The 17,629-nt window shown below is 38.7% G+C and overlaps 1 protein-coding gene across 1 annotated transcript; it reads right to left on the reverse strand.

The window, feature by feature from the left end:
- Positions 1 to 40: 40 nt before the first annotated feature.
- On the reverse strand, positions 41 to 1,357 carry Nelf-E (negative elongation factor E). Its single transcript, XM_066725648.1, has 3 exons — positions 965 to 1,357; positions 362 to 855; positions 41 to 290 (listed from the first exon to the last, which is right to left on the reverse strand). The coding sequence occupies exons 1-3, from the start codon at positions 1,052 to 1,054 to the stop codon at positions 47 to 49; spliced, it is 828 nt and encodes a 275-aa protein (XP_066581745.1). The 5' UTR covers positions 1,055 to 1,357; the 3' UTR covers positions 41 to 46.
- Positions 1,358 to 17,629: the final 16,272 nt, after the last annotated feature.

The following is a 17,629-nucleotide window of genomic DNA, read 5'->3' on the forward strand; positions in this document are numbered from 1 at the left end:
TAAAGGACCACTTTTTTATAAAAAACAGAAATTTCAATACAACATTTTATTGGAATAAGTCTTCCTCGTAGACTTTAAGCTCACGCTTATCTTTATGTGCACTTTTTTGAGAATAATTTGCAGCAATTGGAGACCACATGGTAGAAGTTGTAGCATCAGTTACAGGCTCTATCACAGGCTGCCTCCTAGCTAATGATACCTTGAGCTGAGTTGATGAGACCATGCTACCATCCATATCATTTATTGCTCTTTCAGCTGCATCAGACTTGTCAAATGTTATGAATCCACGACTATAAAGAAATAATTTGTTAATAAACATCCAATGCATTCATTAAATTTTATACAAACTATTTATGCTTACTTCTTTTCTGCTTCCATAGAAATATTGATAATATTTCCAAAGCTTTGAAAATGCTTTTTAAGAAAATCTTCTGTTACTTTGTACCCACATACAAATATGGTATTCCCAGCCTTAGGCTTAGCATCTGTTTTAAGCGGTAATTGCTTTTCAGATGCAGGTTTATCTTCCGTATCTATTGCACTAACAAAACTGTCATATAAATCCTTAACCCTTGGCCTGACAGTTTCAACCTCTTCCTCTTCCATTTGAGTAGCAGAAAATGGTTGGTAAGAACATACTGTCTTTTCTGTACTATTTAGTTTTCTTTCCAAACCTCTAGGTCTTTTGAAAGATTGTTCCGGCCTCTTTGGCGTTTTAGGTGCTGTAATTACACCAGATTTTATCAATTTTTTGGCTACTTCCCGAGCATCTCTTGCTTCTGTCGGTCTTTTTGGAGTTTGCTGTACGCGTTCATTTTCTTGTTTAGGAGCTTTTAGAACTTGCAATGCTTTTTTCTGTAAAAGATTTTCAAGAAATAAATGATAGTATACAAATGTAAAGGAAAATAAACAGAATTTTTTGGTACAAATAACCTATAAGAATTAAAATTTAATTTTACTGTACTTTTCGTTTCAGCTGTTTATATTTTGCTTGTAGCATCAGTTCTTCTTCCGTCAAATTTGATGGAAAATGTAAGTATACCATGTTTTGCATGTATTAATTACTGATTTTAAGACGAAAATTTCAGAAACGTTTGTAAACATACACACGTAGAATAGTATATTTTGGCCGTGTTCCAGAATTCACTGCCACAATACTGCGAATACCTTTGGTTGCTTTTCAATTAGTCTGAAAATTGACACAATCAGACACAAATACATAGTTTGTGAGACCTACAATATACCATTTGTGTTTGATTGTGTCTGACTGTGTCGATTGTCAGGCTAACTGGAAAGCAACCCTTCTGTCTTAAATTCTTTCAATTGCTTCATTCTTTCTTGACAAAGATATAACGGACGGAAGTCCGCACTAGTCCACACTCCACAGTCCACACTTCCACAGTACTAGCTGCGTTCGTTTATGTACTGGGCGCATTCCGTTATTTACTGTGAGTACTAGTAATCTATAGTTTGCGTGACATTAAATATAGCTTTTCAGTACTCGCAGTCAATAGCGGAACGGGGCCACTGCCAGTACTGAAAACCTATATTTTACGTGACATACATTGTAGAGTTTTAGTACTCGCAGTTAATAAACGAACGCAGCCACTACCACTCAGTGAGACCTGACTACTGGTCGTGAATTTTGGAACACGGCCTATACAGCCGGCAGCAGCCGAGCAACCGGCAGCAGCCCACTGCCGAGCAGCTGGCACTCAAAAGGTCTGTTTTTCTTCGCTGCACTATTGAACTAGTGCAATTAGTTGAAATAAGACAAACATAATTGTCATTGTATAGTAATCGCCAGGTATGTCTTTCCCATAATTTTTCGATGCTTTTAGGAATCGCATTAAAAAGACCAGCGCTTTTACTTCGCGCACCTAACTCACTCGTTTGCTTCGTTCGTATGTATATACTACAACTATAAATTGAATCGTGTGTGCTTTCAGCTATAGTGTATAGTAATCATTTTCCATGTTAAATTACAGAGTGAAGCTAGCTGAACCACACACGATTCAATTTTCCACTGAATTCCCACTGTGCAGTGTGCACTACATACACCATAGGAAATTGATTCGGCGACCTTTCAGTTAACTTCACTTCGTACTTTCTCTACGAATTTCAAAGACGGCGATCAATTTTCCACAGTGTCTATACACTATTAAAAAAACGTATAAAAAACTTCGCCTGAGCTCGGTAAATTTCGTTATACACGTCAGATGTAAGCGGGAACTATAAATAGTATAAATGCAGACATTTGTTTAACAGAACATCATTTATTATAACATGCAGATGTCTTAAAATATTTATTAACTACATTTTTTATTGTAAATTAATTGCAAAACAGTATATATAATGACGATATTCACTTACAAAAGAATTATTTTTAAATGTCACTACACGGCGTGGAATTTTTAAACGCGCATTCATTTTAGAATAAGATCGTCTAATGTATAACAAATATTATTTTATTAAACTGTAGTGAGTTCATTTTATAGTTCATTTAACTTCAAAATAAAATGATGAGAATTATGGGTTAAGAGAGTCCTTGAGTCTTCTACTTTTAATCGTGCAAGCACTAAACACGCACACGCGTGTGCTGCACACTGATAATTTTTACGAGTTTTCTAATTATTACACTTTTTTTACAAATGAAAGCTTTTATTTTCATCACATACAGTATTCCATTAAATTATTGTATTATATAAAATCAATAATAATGAATGAAAATTTACTTAAAATTAATTAAACTGTAACAAAATAATTTATTTTAATTAAATTTACATAGATTTATTAAAGAGCGGTAAAATTTTATTAACATAATAATAAAATAGCACGTATTTGATGAAAATAAAACACTACATTATTTTTAATCGCGACTAATGCGAAATAAATGTCAGTGATTATAAAAAGAAACAGCGCGATTTACTGACAACTCATACGCGGAAATTTGATAGATAAACTGAAACTCGCGCTTCAAAAAAATACCATCCGGGACAGGTACTACTCGTTAAGATTCTTTTTCACTGGCTTTTAAAACGCTAAATTTGCCATATGATATAAAATTGTTAACATTGCAATGTATTAGCATAAGTATTTTCGAAAAAAATGGTCAATCCGTACTTGGCAAAATAATCATTATAAAAGTTGGTGAAAGAGATCCTACTCATACCGATAGCAGTCGCAACTGATTTGCGGAATATCTCAAATTGCAACCAATCAGGTGCGATTGCTAATTAACCCGCCCACAATAAGCGATACCTGTTCCGCATAGCCCTCTCGCGTAGCGGGTACATCAACTCAGTTATCAATTATCCGCGTATCGGTCGTCAGTGGATCCCGCGTTGTAGTTTTTCGTAACCACTGAGTACTGACATTTAGTTTAAATTAGTCGCGATTAAAAATAATTTAATGTTTTATTTTCATCACATATGAGCTATTTATTTTATAATATTAATAAAATTGTGCCGCGTTTTATAAAATTTAAATAAATTGAATTAGCTTTTATTATTTTTATACAAACAATTTAAATTTATTTAAGATTTTATTAATTATTATTAATTTCTAAATAAATTTAAAATTCTGGTTAAAATTTTTTAATAGTGTTGTGCAATTATAAGTATTCGGCATTGGTGATGATAAATTGTTTAAAAATTAAACTTAACTTTTCTATATAATTTCCGCATATTTAATTATGTCAAGAGGGAAATTTAAGTAATGCAGTTGGGATATTTTAATAGAATATATAGTAATGAATGCAGTGTGTGATGAAAATAAAAGCTTTTATCTGTGTATAATTCGCGTAATAAATAGAAAATTTGTGACTACAGTCAGTGCAGAGCGTGTCTATTGTGTATGTGTGTGTGAGTGCTGCAGCAAATAAAGACAGAAGCCTCAAAGATTGTTAAAGCCTGCCAGTTTTACTTTAATTATATTAAAGTTAAATAAATTAAAATTAACTCTATAAAATTACATGCAAAAATTTATTTCTGTTACGGTTAGCGACTTCACTAAAGAGTGAGAGAGCGCGTTTAAAAATGTCACGTCGAGGAGTGTCGTTTGAAAAATCCGAGTCTCGTAGTGTCAGTCGATAAGTGCTCGTCGTGGAGTGCGGTTTTCCAGAGTAGTATACCTTAAAATAAAACTCGCGTTACGAAATGCCGTTTGAAAAATCCGAGTTTCGAAGTGTCAATCGATAAGTGTTCGTCGCGCAGTGCGGTTGTCCCGCGTAGTATACGTTGAAATAAAATTCGCGTCGCGCAGTGCCGTTTGAAAAATCCGAGTTTCGAAGTGTCAGTCGATAAGTGTTCGTCGCGGAATGCGGTTGTCCCGCGTATTATATGTTGAAATAAAAATCGCGCCGAGCAGTGCTGTTTGAAAAATCCGAGTTTCGTAGTGTCAGTCGATAATTGTTCATCGCGGGGTGCGGTTGTCCCGCGTAGTATACGTTGAAATAAAATTCGCGTCGCGCATACCGTTTGTAAAATCCTAGTTTCGTAGTGTCATTCGATAAGTGCTCGTCGCGGAATGCGGTTGTCCCGAGTAGTATACGTTAAAATAAAATTCTCCTCGCGCAGTGCCGTTTGAAAAATCCGAGTTTCGAAGTGTCAGTCGATAAGTGTTCGTCGCGGAATGCAGTTGTCCCGCGTATTATACGTTGAAATAAAAATCGCGCCGAGCAGTGCCATTTGAAAAATCCGAGTTTCGTAGTTTCAGTCGCTAAGTGCTCGTCGCGGAATGCGGTTGTCCCGTGTAGTATACGTTAAAATAAAATTCGCTTCGCGCAGTGCCGTTTGAAAAATCCGAGTTTCGAAGTGTCAGTCGATAAGTGTTCGTCGCAGAGTGCGGTTGTCCCGCGTAGTATACATTGAAATAAAATTCGCGTCGCGCATACCGTTTGAATAATCCGAGTCTCGTTGTGTCAGTCGTGAAGTGCTCGTCGCGTAGTGTGGTTCTCCCGCGTAGTGTACGTTAAAAAGAAATCGCGTCGCGTAGTGCCTTTTGAATAATCCGAGTTTCGTAGTGTCAGTCGATAAGTGCTCGTCGCGGAATGCGGTTGTCCCGAGTAGTATACGTTAAAATAAAATTCTCCTCGCGCAGTGCCGTTTGAAAAATCCGAGTTTCGAAGTGTCAGTCGATAAGTGTTCGTCGCGGAATGCAGTTGTCCCGCGTATTATACGTTGAAATAAAAATCGCGCCGAGCAGTGCCATTTGAAAAATCCGAGTTTCGTGGTTTCAGTCGCTAAGTGCTCGTCGCGGAATGCGGTTGTCCCGTGTAGTATACGTTAAAATATAATTCGCTTCGCGCAGTGCCGTTTGAAAAATCCGAGTTTCGAAGTGTCAATCGATAAGTGTTCGGCGCGCAGTGCGGTTGTCCCGCGTAGTATACGTTGAAATAAAATTCGCGTCGCGCAGTGCCGTTTAAAAAATCCGAGTTTCGAAGTGTCAGTCGATAAGTGTTCGTCGCGTAGTGCGGTTCTCCCGCGTATTATACGTTGAAATAAAAATCGCGCCGAGCAGTGCCATTTGAAAAATCCGAGTTTCGTGGTTTCAGTCGCTAAGTGCTCGTCGCGGAATGCGGTTGTCCCGTGTAGTATACGTTAAAATATAATTCGCTTCGCGCAGTGCCGTTTGAAAAATCCGAGTTTCGAAGTGTCAATCGATAAGTGTTCGGCGCGCAGTGCGGTTGTCCCGCGTAGTATACGTTGAAATAAAATTCGCGTCGCGCAGTGCCGTTTAAAAAATCCGAGTTTCGAAGTGTCAGTCGATAAGTGTTCGTCGCGGAATGCAGTTGTCCCGCGTATTATACGTTGAAATAAAAATCGCGCCGAGCAGTGCCATTTGAAAAATCCGAGTTTCGTGGTTTCAGTCGCTAAGTGCTCGTCGCGGAATGCGGTTGTCCCGTGTAGTATACGTTAAAATATAATTCGCTTCGCGCAGTGCCGTTTGAAAAATCCGAGTTTCGAAGTGTCAATCGATAAGTGTTCGGCGCGCAGTGCGGTTGTCCCGCGTAGTATACGTTGAAATAAAATTCGCGTCGCGCAGTGCCGTTTAAAAAATCCGAGTTTCGAAGTGTCAGTCGATAAGTGTTCGTCGCGTAGTGCGGTTCTCCCGCGTAGTGTACGTTTAAAAGAAATCGCGTAGCGCACTGCTACTTTAAAAATCCGAGTCTGTAGTGTCAGTCGTGAACTGCTCGTCGCGTAGTGCGGTTGTCCCGGTACTGTACGTTAAAAAGAAATCGCGTCGCGTAGTGCCTTTTGAATAATCCGAGTTTCGTAGTGTCAGTCGATAAGTGTTCGTCGCGGAGTGCGGTTGTCCCGCGTAGTATACGTTAAAGACAAATCGCGTCGCGCAGTGCAGTTTGAAAAATCCGAGTCTTTTAGTGGCAGTCGTGAAGTGCTCGTCGCGTAGTGCAGTTCTCCTGCGTAGTGTACGTTAAAAAGAAATCGCGTAGTGCACTGCTGATTTAAAAATCAGAATTTGTAATGACAGTTGTGAACTACTCGTCGCGTAGTGCGGTTCTCCTGCTTAGTGTACGTTAAAAAGAAATCGCGTAGCGCACAGCTGCTTTAAAAATCCGAGTCTGTAGTGTCAGTCGTGAACTGCTCGTCGCGTAGTGCGGTTGTCCCGGTAGTGTTCGTTAAAAAGAAATCGCGTAGCGCACTGCTGATTTAAAATTACGAGTCTCGAAGTGTCAGTTGTGAAGTGCTCGTCGCGTAGTGCGGTTCTCTCGCGTAGTGTTCGTTAGAAAGAAATCGCGTAGCGCACAGCTGCTTTAAAAATCCGAGTCTGTAGTGTCAGTCGTGAACTGCTCGTCGCGTAGTGCGGTTGTCCCGGTACTGTACGTTAAAAAGAAATCGCGTCGCGTAGTGCCTTTTGAATAATCCGAGTTTCGTAGTGTCATTCGATAAGTGTTCGTCGCGGAGTGCGGTTGTCCCGCGTAGTATACGTTAAAGACAAATCGCGTCGCGCAGTGCAGTTTGAAAAATCCGAGTCTTTTAGTGGCAGTCGTGAAGTGTTCGTCGCGTAGTGCAGTTCTCCTGCGTAGTGTACGTTAAAAAGAAATCGCGTAGTGCACTGCTGATTTAAAAATCAGAATTTGTAATGACAGTTGTGAACTACTCGTCGCGTAGTGCGGTTCTCCTGCTTAGTGTACGTTAAAAAGAAATCGCGTAGCGCACAGCTGCTTTAAAAATCCGAGTCTGTAGTGTCAGTCGTGAACTGCTCGTCGCGTAGTGCGGTTGTCCCGGTAGTGTTCGTTAAAAAGAAATCGCGTAGCGCACTGCTGATTTAAAATTACGAGTCTCGAAGTGTCAGTTGTGAAGTGCTCGTCGCGTAGTGCGGTTCTCTCGCGTAGTGTTCGTTAGAAAGAAATCGCGTAGCGCACAGCTTCTTTAAAAATCCGAGTCTGTAGTGTCTGTCGTGAACTGCTCGTCGCGTAGTGCGGTTGTCCCGGTAGTGTTCGTTAAAAAGAAATCGCGTCGCGTAGTGCCTTTTGAATAATCCGAGTTTCGTAGTGTCAGTCGATAAGTGCTTGTCGCGGAGTGCGTTTGTCCCGCATAGGACACGTTAAAAAAAATCGCGTCGCGTAGTGCCTTTTGAATAATCCGAGTATCTTAGTGTCAGTCGATAAGTGTTCGTCGCGGAGTGCGGTTGTCCCGCGTAGTATACGTTAAAGACAAATCGCGTCGCGCAGTGCAGTTTGAAAAATCCGAGTCTTTTAGTGTCAGTCGTGAAGTGCTCGTCGCGTAGTGCAGTTCTCCTGCGTAGTGTACGTTAAAAAGAAATCGCGTAGTGCACTGCTGATTTAAAAATCAGAATTTGTAATGACAGTTGTGAACTGCTCGTCGCGTAGTACGGTTCTCCTGCTTAGTGTACGTTAAGAAGAAATCGCGTAGCGCACAGCTGCTTTAAAAATCCGAGTCTGTAGTGTCAGTCGTGAACTGCTCGTCGCGTAGTGCGGTTCTCCTGCGTAGTGTACGTTAAAAAGAAATCGCGTAGCGCACTGCTGATTTAAAATTACGAGTCTCGAAGTGTCAGTTGTGAAGTGCTCGTCGCGTAGTGCGGTTCTCTCGCGTAGTGTTCGTTAAAAAGAAATCGCGTAGCGCACAGCTGCTTTAAAAATCCGAGTCTGTAGTGTCAGTCGTGAACTGCTCGTCGCGTAGTGCGGTTCTCCTGCGTAGTGTACGTTAAAAAGAAATCGCGTAGCGCACTGCTGATTTAAAATTACGAGTCTCGAAGTGTCAGTTGTGAAGTGCTCGTCGCGTAGTGCGGTTCTCTCGCGTAGTGTTCGTTAAAAAGAAATCGCGTAGCGCACAGCTGCTTTAAAAATCTGAGTCTGTAGTGTCTGTCGTGAACTGCTCGTCGCGTAGTGCGCTTGTCCCGGTAGTGTTCTTTAAAAAGAAATCGCGTCGCGTAGTGCCTTTTGAATAATCCGAGTTTCGTAGTGTCAGTCGATAAGTGTTCGTCGCGGAGTGCGGTTGTCCCGCGTAGTATACGTTAAAGACAAATCGCGTCGCGCAGTGCAGTTTGAAAAATCCGAGTCTTTTAGTGTCAGTCGTAAAGTGCTCGTCGCGTAATGCAGTTCTCCTGCTTAGTGTACGTTAAAAAGAAATCGCGTAGCGCACTGTTACATTAAAAATCCAAGTCTCGAAGTGTCAGTTGTGAAGTGCTCGTCGCGTAGTGCGGTTCTCTCGCGTAGTGTTCGTTAGAAAGAAATCGCGTAGCGCAAAGCTGCTTTAAAAATCTGAGTCTGTAGTGTCTGTCGTGAACTGCTCGTCGCGTAGTGCGGTTGTCCCGGTAGTGTTCGTTAAAAAGAAATCGCTTAGCGCACTGCTGATTTAAGAATCCGAGTCTGTAGTGTCAGTTGTGAAGTGCTCGTCGCGTAGTGCGGTTCTCCTGCGTAGTGTACGTTAAAAAGAAATCGCGTAGCGCACTGCTGATTTATAAATTAGAATTTGTAGTGACAGTCGTGAACTGCTCGTCGCGTAGTGCGGTTATCCCGGTAGTGTACGTTAAAAAGAAATCGCGTCGCGTAGTGCCTTTTGAATAATCCGAGTCTCGTAGTGTCAGTCGTGAAGTACTCGTCGCGTAGTGCGGTTGTCGCGAGAAGTGTACCTTAAAAAGAATTCGCGCAGTGCCGTTTAAAAATCATTTTTTCGCGAGTGCATAACGTCAGCGTCCTCATCTCCATCGTCATCATAAACGCCATTATCATCGCCATCAACATCACCATTCCCATCTTCGGTATTATCCAGAATATGTATGATTTATGGCTGGGAATTCGCTGAATGAGTGAGTCCCACGGGTAAAACCGTGGAAATTTTTTTTATTAACTAAAGAATGACCAAAAACCTATCAGTAGGTTACAGTTGGCCATTCTTCGGTTAAAATCATTTCTTGTTTTGTTTTTAATGTTTTTCAGATCCTCCGTATCGTCTATTTCTATTTTGCGCGTATTTTCTGTTTTTCATTAGGTTTAGATTGGCGTTATATGTAGGCTCTTTAGCTTTGTGAATTAGATAGTCATTATAGTTTTCAGTATTAGGTAGGGTATCATTTTCAGGTTTCTTAATTCCTTTTAAAATAAAGGGAATCACCTCAACTTCATTTTCCACTGAGATTCTATCTTCCCACATGTCCAGTTCAACTAATAAAGGCACATCTTAATTGAATTAACGTTCACTCTCTCGAGAGAAAGATGCATCTCAATTAATAACTAGAATCAAATACCATTTTCCCTTTTTTTTATAATCGTATGTTTTTGGTAGAATCTTCGTATTAAATACCATTTTTGCCAATTCTTGAAATTCCAAATTATAAAATGAAATATGGAAATATTTTGTTTGAAAAACCTTCCATATTTCAGGTTAAATACTCGTTTTTTCAAATTTTATTAACATTTCTTATTTTCAGGTGGAGTGGAAGAGGACTATTCCTAGTGGCAAAACTGTCCAATATCGATATATATTCGATATGGAATTCATACCAACCCTGTACCCTTTTCTCCATCAGTTGGAGAAAGACAAACCATTATTTGGAGTCAAACCATCATCAGAGGAGGACGTACTGACAAATATCCTAATTATTTTTCTACTTTTCATACTTGCTTAATTTTTTTAAGTTTTAAGAGGGACAAGTATAGGGCAAGGCTGTCAACGAGTAAGGCTTAATTACCTGTCCGTTTACTTAAGTCCAAATTTATTTAAATAATTTCAAGGATAGATCAATTTAATCTTATTATTATCATTCATTGTTAATTCAAGTACAGGTGTTTATTGAGAAGTGGACTCTCGAGTGTCAACTGGCTCGGGCTGATCCTCCTTCAGCGACTATCAACCCTTACTTACTTTGTCCTTGTGGAATCTCGACGTTGGCTCATTAAGTTCACCTGATAGGGGTCCATCTTTATTGATGTGTAAATCGTTTCCTCGACGTAGTAGTTCTTCGTGTGACAACTCGGATCCACACCAAGGGACAAAGAATGTAAGGGTAATTAGTCACTGAGGAGAGTATCAGTCATGATCTGGTTGACCTTTGTGTGAATTAACATTCACGCTCGAGAGGAGGAAGCTTTTCAATTAACCGCTGGAAAGAAGTAACAGTTTCGTTAGCTTCTGTTTTCATTCACTTTTTGTAGCATGCTTTATTAATTTATATCTTTGTCTGTCCTTGAAATTTCTAATTAGAATCTGAAATGTGGGAATATTTTCCTTGAAAATCCTTCCACATTTCGGGTTGAATTCTCGTTTTTTTTCCTAATTTATTCTAATTTTTTTGTTTGTTTCAGGTCGAGCGCTAGAGGACCATGGATAGTGACCCCGTATCAAATAACGATATAAACCCTATAACGAATCGACACCAATCATGCGCCATTGCCACCCTGGGTTGGAGTGAGTCAAACCATCATTCGGAATCGAGCCGTCATTGGAGGAAGACGTACAGGCAAATACATTCTTTTCTTATTTCTCATACTTGTTTAATTTATTTTATGATTTAGAAAGGACGCTTATAGGACAAGGCTACCAAGGAGTAGGAAGTAAACACTCTCCGTTTACTTAAGTCCACATTTATTTAAATAATTTCAAGGATAGGCAAATTTATTTTTATTACTTTCATTCATTGTTAATTCAATTACAGGTGTTTATTGAGAGGTGGACTCTCGAGTGTCAACTGGCTCGGGCTGATCCTCCTTCAGTGACTATCAACCCTTACTTACTTTGTCCTTGTGGACTCTCGATGTTGGCTCATTAAGTTCACCTAATAGGGGTCCATCTTTATTGATGTGTAAATCGTTTCCTCGACGTAGTAGTTCTTCGTGTGACAACTCGGATCCACACCAAGGGACAAAGAAAGTAAGAGTTATTAGTCACTGAGGAGAGTATCAGCCGTGATCTGGTCGACCTTTGTGTGAATTAACATTCACGCTCGAGAGGAGGAAGCTTCTCAACTAACCGCTGGAAAGAAGTAACAATTTCGTTAGCTTCTCTGTTCATTCACTTTTTGTAGCATGCTTCATTAATTTATATCTTTGTCTGTCCTTGAAATTCCCAATTAGAATCTGAAATGTGGAAATATTTTCCTTGAAAATCCTTCCACATTTCGGGTTGAATACTCGTTTTTTCAATTTTATTTTTGTTTTCTTTCTGTTTCAGTTGGAGCGGGAGAGAGCCATGGATAGTGACCGCATTTTTCCAATATCGACATAAATCCAACACTAATCATGCGCCATTGCCATCCTGGGTTGGACCAAGTCAAACCCTCACTTGGAATTGGGACATCATCGGGAGAGGACGTACTGGCAAATAATTTATTTTTTTATATCTCATACTTGTTTAATTTATTTTATGTTTTAGGAGGGACTCTTGTAGGACAAGGCTGTCAACGAGTAGGGCTTAATTACCAGTCCGTTTACTTAAGTCCACATTTATTTAAATAATTTCAAGGATAGATAAGTTTAATCTTATTATTTTCATTCATTGTTAATTCAATTACAGGTGTTTATTGAGAGGTGGACTCTCGAGTGTCAACTGGCTCGGGCTGATCCTCCTTCAGTGACTATCAACCCTTACTTACTTTGTCCTTGTGGACTCTCGATGTTGGCTCATTAAGTTCACCTAATAGGGGTCCATCTTTATTGATGTGTAAATCGTTTCCTCGACGTAGTAGTTCTTCGTGTGACAACTCGGATCCACACCAAGGGACAAAGAAAGTAAGAGTTATTAGTCACTGAGGAGAGTATCAGCCGTGATCTGGTCGACCTTTGTGTGAATTAACATTCACGCTCGAGAGGAGGAAGCTTCTCAACTAACCGCTGGAAAGAAGTAACAATTTCGTTAGCTTCTCTGTTCATTCACTTTTTGTAGCATGCTTCATTAATTTATATCTTTGTCTGTCCTTGAAATTCCCAATTAGAATCTGAAATGTGGAAATATTTTCCTTGAAAATCCTTCCACATTTCGGGTTGAATACTCGTTTTTTCAATTTTATTTTTGTTTTCTTTCTGTTTCAGTTGGAGCGGGAGAGAGCCATGGATAGTGACCGCATTTTTCCAATATCGACATAAATCCAACACTAATCATGCGCCATTGCCATCCTGGGTTGGACCAAGTCAAACCCTCACTTGGAATTGGGACATCATCGGGAGAGGACGTACTGGCAAATAATTTATTTTTTTATATCTCATACTTGTTTAATTTATTTTATGTTTTAGGAGGGACTCTTGTAGGACAAGGCTGTCAACGAGTAGGGCTTAATTACCAGTCCGTTTACTTAAGTCCACATTTATTTAAATAATTTCAAGGATAGATAAGTTTAATCTTATTATTTTCATTCATTGTTAATTCAAGTACAGGTGTTTATTGAGAAGTGGACTCTCGAGTGTCAACTGGCTCGGGCTGATCCTCCTTCAGCGACTATCAACCCTTACTTACTTTGTCCTTGTGGACTCTCGACGTTGGCTCATTAAGTTCACCTAATAGGGGTCCATCTTTATTGATGTGTAAATCGTTTCCTCGACGTAGTAGTTCTTCGTGTGACAACTCGGATCCACACCAAGGGACAAAGAATGTAAGGGTAATTAGTCACTGAGGAGAGTATCAGTCATGATCTGGTTGACCTTTGTGTGAATTAACATTCACGCTCGAGAGGAGGAAGCTTCTCAACTAACCGCTGGAAAGAAGTAACAATTTCGTTAGCTTCTCTGTTCATTCACTTTTTGTAGCATGCTTCTTTAATTTATATCTTTGTCTGTCCTTGAAATTCCCAATTAGATTCTGAAATGTGGAAATATTTTCCTTGAAAATCCTTCCACATTTCGGGTTGAATACTCGTTTTTTCAATTTTATTTTTGTTTTCTTTCTGTTTCAGTTGGAGCGGGAGAGAGCCATGGATAGTGACCGCATTTTTCCAATATCGACATAAATCCAACACTAATCATGCGCCATTGCCATCCTGGGTTGGACCAAGTCAAACCCTCACTTGGAATTGGGACATCATCGGGAGAGGACGTACTGGCAAATAATTTATTTTTTTATTTCTCATACTTGTTTAATTTATTTTATGTTTTAGGAAGGACTGTTATAGGACAAGGCTACCAAGGAGTTGGACGTAAACACTGTCCGTTTACTTAAGTCCACATTTATTTAAATAATTTCAAGGATTAGGCAAATTTAATTTTATTATTTTCATTCATTGTTAATTCAAGTACAGGTGTTTATTGAGAAGTGGACTCTCGAGTGTCAACTGGCTCGGGCTGATCCTCCTTCAGCGACTATCAACCCTTACTTACTTTGTCCTTGTGGAATCTCGACGTTGGCTCATTAAGTTCACCTAATAGGGGTCCATCTTTATTGATGTGTAAATCGTTTCCTCGACGTAGTAGTTCTTCGTGTGACAACTCGGATCCACACCAAGGGACAAAGAATGTAAGGGTAATTAGTCACTGAGGAGAGTATCAGCCGTGATCTGGTCGACCTTTGTGTGAATTAACATTCACGCTCGAGAGGAGGAAGCTTCTCAACTAACCGCTGGAAAGAAGTAACAATTTCGTTAGCTTCTCTGTTCATTCACTTTTTGTAGCATGCTTCATTAATTTCTATTTTTGTCTGTCCTTGAAATTCCCAATTAGAATCTGAAATGTGGAAATATTTTCCTTGAAAATCCTTCCACATTTCGGGTTGAATACTCGTTTTTTCAATTTTATTTTTGTTTTCTTTCTGTTTCAGTTGGAGCGGGAGAGAGCCATGGATAGTGACCGCATTTTTCCAATATCGACATAAATCCAACACTAATCATGCGCCATTGCCATCCTGGGTTGGACCAAGTCAAACCCTCACTTGGAATTGGGACATCATCGGGAGAGGACGTACTGGCAAATAATTTATTTTTTTATATCTCATACTTGTTTAATTTATTTTATGTTTTAGGAGGGACTCTTGTAGGACAAGGCTGTCAACGAGTAGGGCTTAATTACCAGTCCGTTTACTTAAGTCCACATTTATTTAAATAATTTCAAGGATAGATAAATTTAATCTTATTATTTTCATTCATTGTTAATTCAAGTACAGGTGTTTATTGAGAAGTGGACTCTCGAGTGTCAACTGGCTCGGGCTGATCCTCCTTCAGCGACTATCAACCCTTACTTACTTTGTCCTTGTGGAATCTCGACGTTGGCTCATTAAGTTCACCTAATAGGGGTCCATCTTTATTGATGTGTAAATCGTTTCCTCGACGTAGTAGTTCTTCGTGTGACAACTCGGATCCACACCAAGGGACAAAGAAAGTAAGAGTTATTAGTCACTGAGGAGAGTATCAGCCGTGATCTGGTCGACCTTTGTGTGAATTAACATTCACGCTCGAGAGGAGGAAGCTTCTCAACTAACCGCTGGAAAGAAGTAACAATTTCGTTAGCTTCTCTGTTCATTCACTTTTTGTAGCATGCTTCATTAATTTATATCTTTGTCTGTCCTTGAAATTCCCAATTAGAATCTGAAATGTGGAAATATTTTCCTTGAAAATCCTTCCACATTTCGGGTTGAATACTCGTTTTTTCAATTTTATTTTTGTTTTCTTTCTGTTTCAGTTGGAGCGGGAGAGAGCCATGGATAGTGACCGCATTTTTCCAATATCGACATAAATCCAACACTAATCATGCGCCATTGCCATCCTGGGTTGGACCAAGTCAAACCCTCACTTGGAATTGGGACATCATCGGGAGAGGACGTACTGGCAAATAATTTATTTTTTTATTTCTCATACTTGTTTAATTTATTTTATGTTTTAGGAAGGACTCTTGTAGGACAAGGCTGTCAACGAGTAGGGCTTAATTACCAGTCCGTTTACTTAAGTCCACATTTATTTAAATAATTTCAAGGATAGATAAATTTAATCTTATTATTTTCATTCATTGTTAATTCATGTACAGGTGTTTATTGAGAAGTGGACTCTCGAGTGTCAACTGGCTCGGGCTGATCCTCCTTCAGCGACTATCAACCCTTACTTACTTTGTCCTTGTGGAATCTCGACGTTGGCTCATTAAGTTCACCTAATAGGGGTCCATCTTTATTGATGTGTAAATCGTTTCCTCGACGTAGTAGTTCTTCGTGTGACAACTCGGATCCACACCAAGGGACAAAGAATGTAAGGGTAATTAGTCACTGAGGAGAGTATCAGTCATGATCTGGTTGACCTTTGTGTGAATTAACATTCACGCTCGAGAGGAGGAAGCTTTTCAATTAACAGCTAGAAAGAAGTAACAATTTAGTTAGTTTCTCTATTCATTCACTTTTTGTAGCATGCTTTATTAATTTATATCTTTGTCTGTCTTTGAAATTCCTAATTAGAATCTGAAATGTGGAAATATTTTCTTTGAAAATCCTTCCACATTTCGGGTTGAATACTCGTTTTTTCAAGTATATTTTTGTTTTCTTTTTGTTTCAGGTGAGGCGGCGCCGCCTCCCTCCCCGACGGTGTGCCACCTTGTCGTGGTGGGGGGGCTCACTTCTACAAGATCCCTTCCGATTAGTAAATGATTCGAATTAATTTTCTGATCTTTGGGAATCTTGTAGAAGTGCCAAGAGCACACCACACCTTAACGGGAATCCGTATACCGACATTACAGGGCGAAAACTATTTCACATGCAGCGTCGTCATTTGTTGACGGATTGTAAAGTTATTACAGGTTTTTGGAAATGCCAGAAGCTTATCTACTAAGTTACGTTAGGAAAATGAACAAAAAATGAAAAAAAATTTTTGTTTAAATAAATATATTAACATTATTGAGAAACAACAATTAAATCGCAAAATCCCCCAACGTACTTTACTAGATAATGTTCATACGTTTCCAAAAAGTCCACAAAAATGCAAATCTGTCAAGAAATGACGATGCTGCATGCAAAATAAATAATGGAAGAATTTCGTGTTGGCGACTTCCCGAACACAAAATTCTCTTCCATTATTTATTTTGCATGCAGCATCGTCATTTCTTGACAGATTTGCATTTTTGTGGACTTTTTGGAAACGTATGAACATTATCTAGTAAAGTACGTTGGGGGATTTTGCGATTTAATTGTTGTTTCTCAATAATGTTAATATATTTATTTAAACAAAAATTTTTTTTCATTTTTTGTTAATTTTCCTAACGTAACTTAGTAGATAAGCTTCTGGCATTTCAAAAAACCTGTAATAACTTTACAATCCGTCAACAAATGACGACGTTGCATGCCAAATAGTTTTCGCTATGTAATGTCGGTATACGGATTCCCGTTAATTATACTATAGTTTTCTTTCCCGGGTTGAATTATATTATTTAATTCATTACTACACTATCTGATGCCTGAGCTACATATGATTTAATTTCCCATTGTGTATATACGAGATAAGCGAGGATGAGTTATACACTATTGCTCAATAATCTTGCGTCAGGCGAGGGGCAGTGGGGATAAGAGAGGCAAGGGGTTATCTAGGGAATTCTAGTGGACACCGTCAAATTTTTGATCGGCTATCCCTTTGACGCAAAAGAGCTGTCAAAAGCTAAATTAACCTGTATTTTGAAGAAATACAGAAACATAAATATTTTTAAAAAACAAATAAGAAGAAAGAAAGAAAGGATTTTAATAAATATATAAAGAAAAAATATCAGATGAGTATTAGTTAATAGGAAATGTTAAAGTAATTATAAATTATTAAGAAAATATACTTTGTGGTTTTTTTATTTCTGTTACAGGTTAAATGCTGTTTCTGATGAGTTTAAATTACAGCAAAGAAATATATATAGACCAATGAATAAAAAAGGACTAATTTATGAAGCATTTCTGTGTGGACCAGTTATTTCAATAATTATGGTTTAATTATGTTATAATAGTGATTGTGAAAGCGTTTGGTGTATATACACAAAGAAATTCTATTATAAATTAATAATTATATATAATAATGTGTTGATTCCTATTACTATAAATTAAAGCTAGTTCAATTAAAATACTCGTTCTCTTTCTTCCTTATCCAAATTCTATACATACATAGTAATTAGATATTCTCATAGAATCTATCCTTTAAACTAATTAAATTGCAACTATTTGAAATGTGCAAGTCATAACTATTTGCTTCAATTATTTGTATTATTCAATGCGAG

The sequence above is a fragment of the Prorops nasuta genome, unplaced genomic scaffold (genome assembly GCF_024137725.1).
Source record: "Prorops nasuta isolate Cenicafe-Biocafe unplaced genomic scaffold, Cenicafe_Pnas_1.2 PNAS00004, whole genome shotgun sequence".
Lineage (NCBI taxonomy): Eukaryota > Metazoa > Arthropoda > Insecta > Hymenoptera > Bethylidae > Prorops > Prorops nasuta.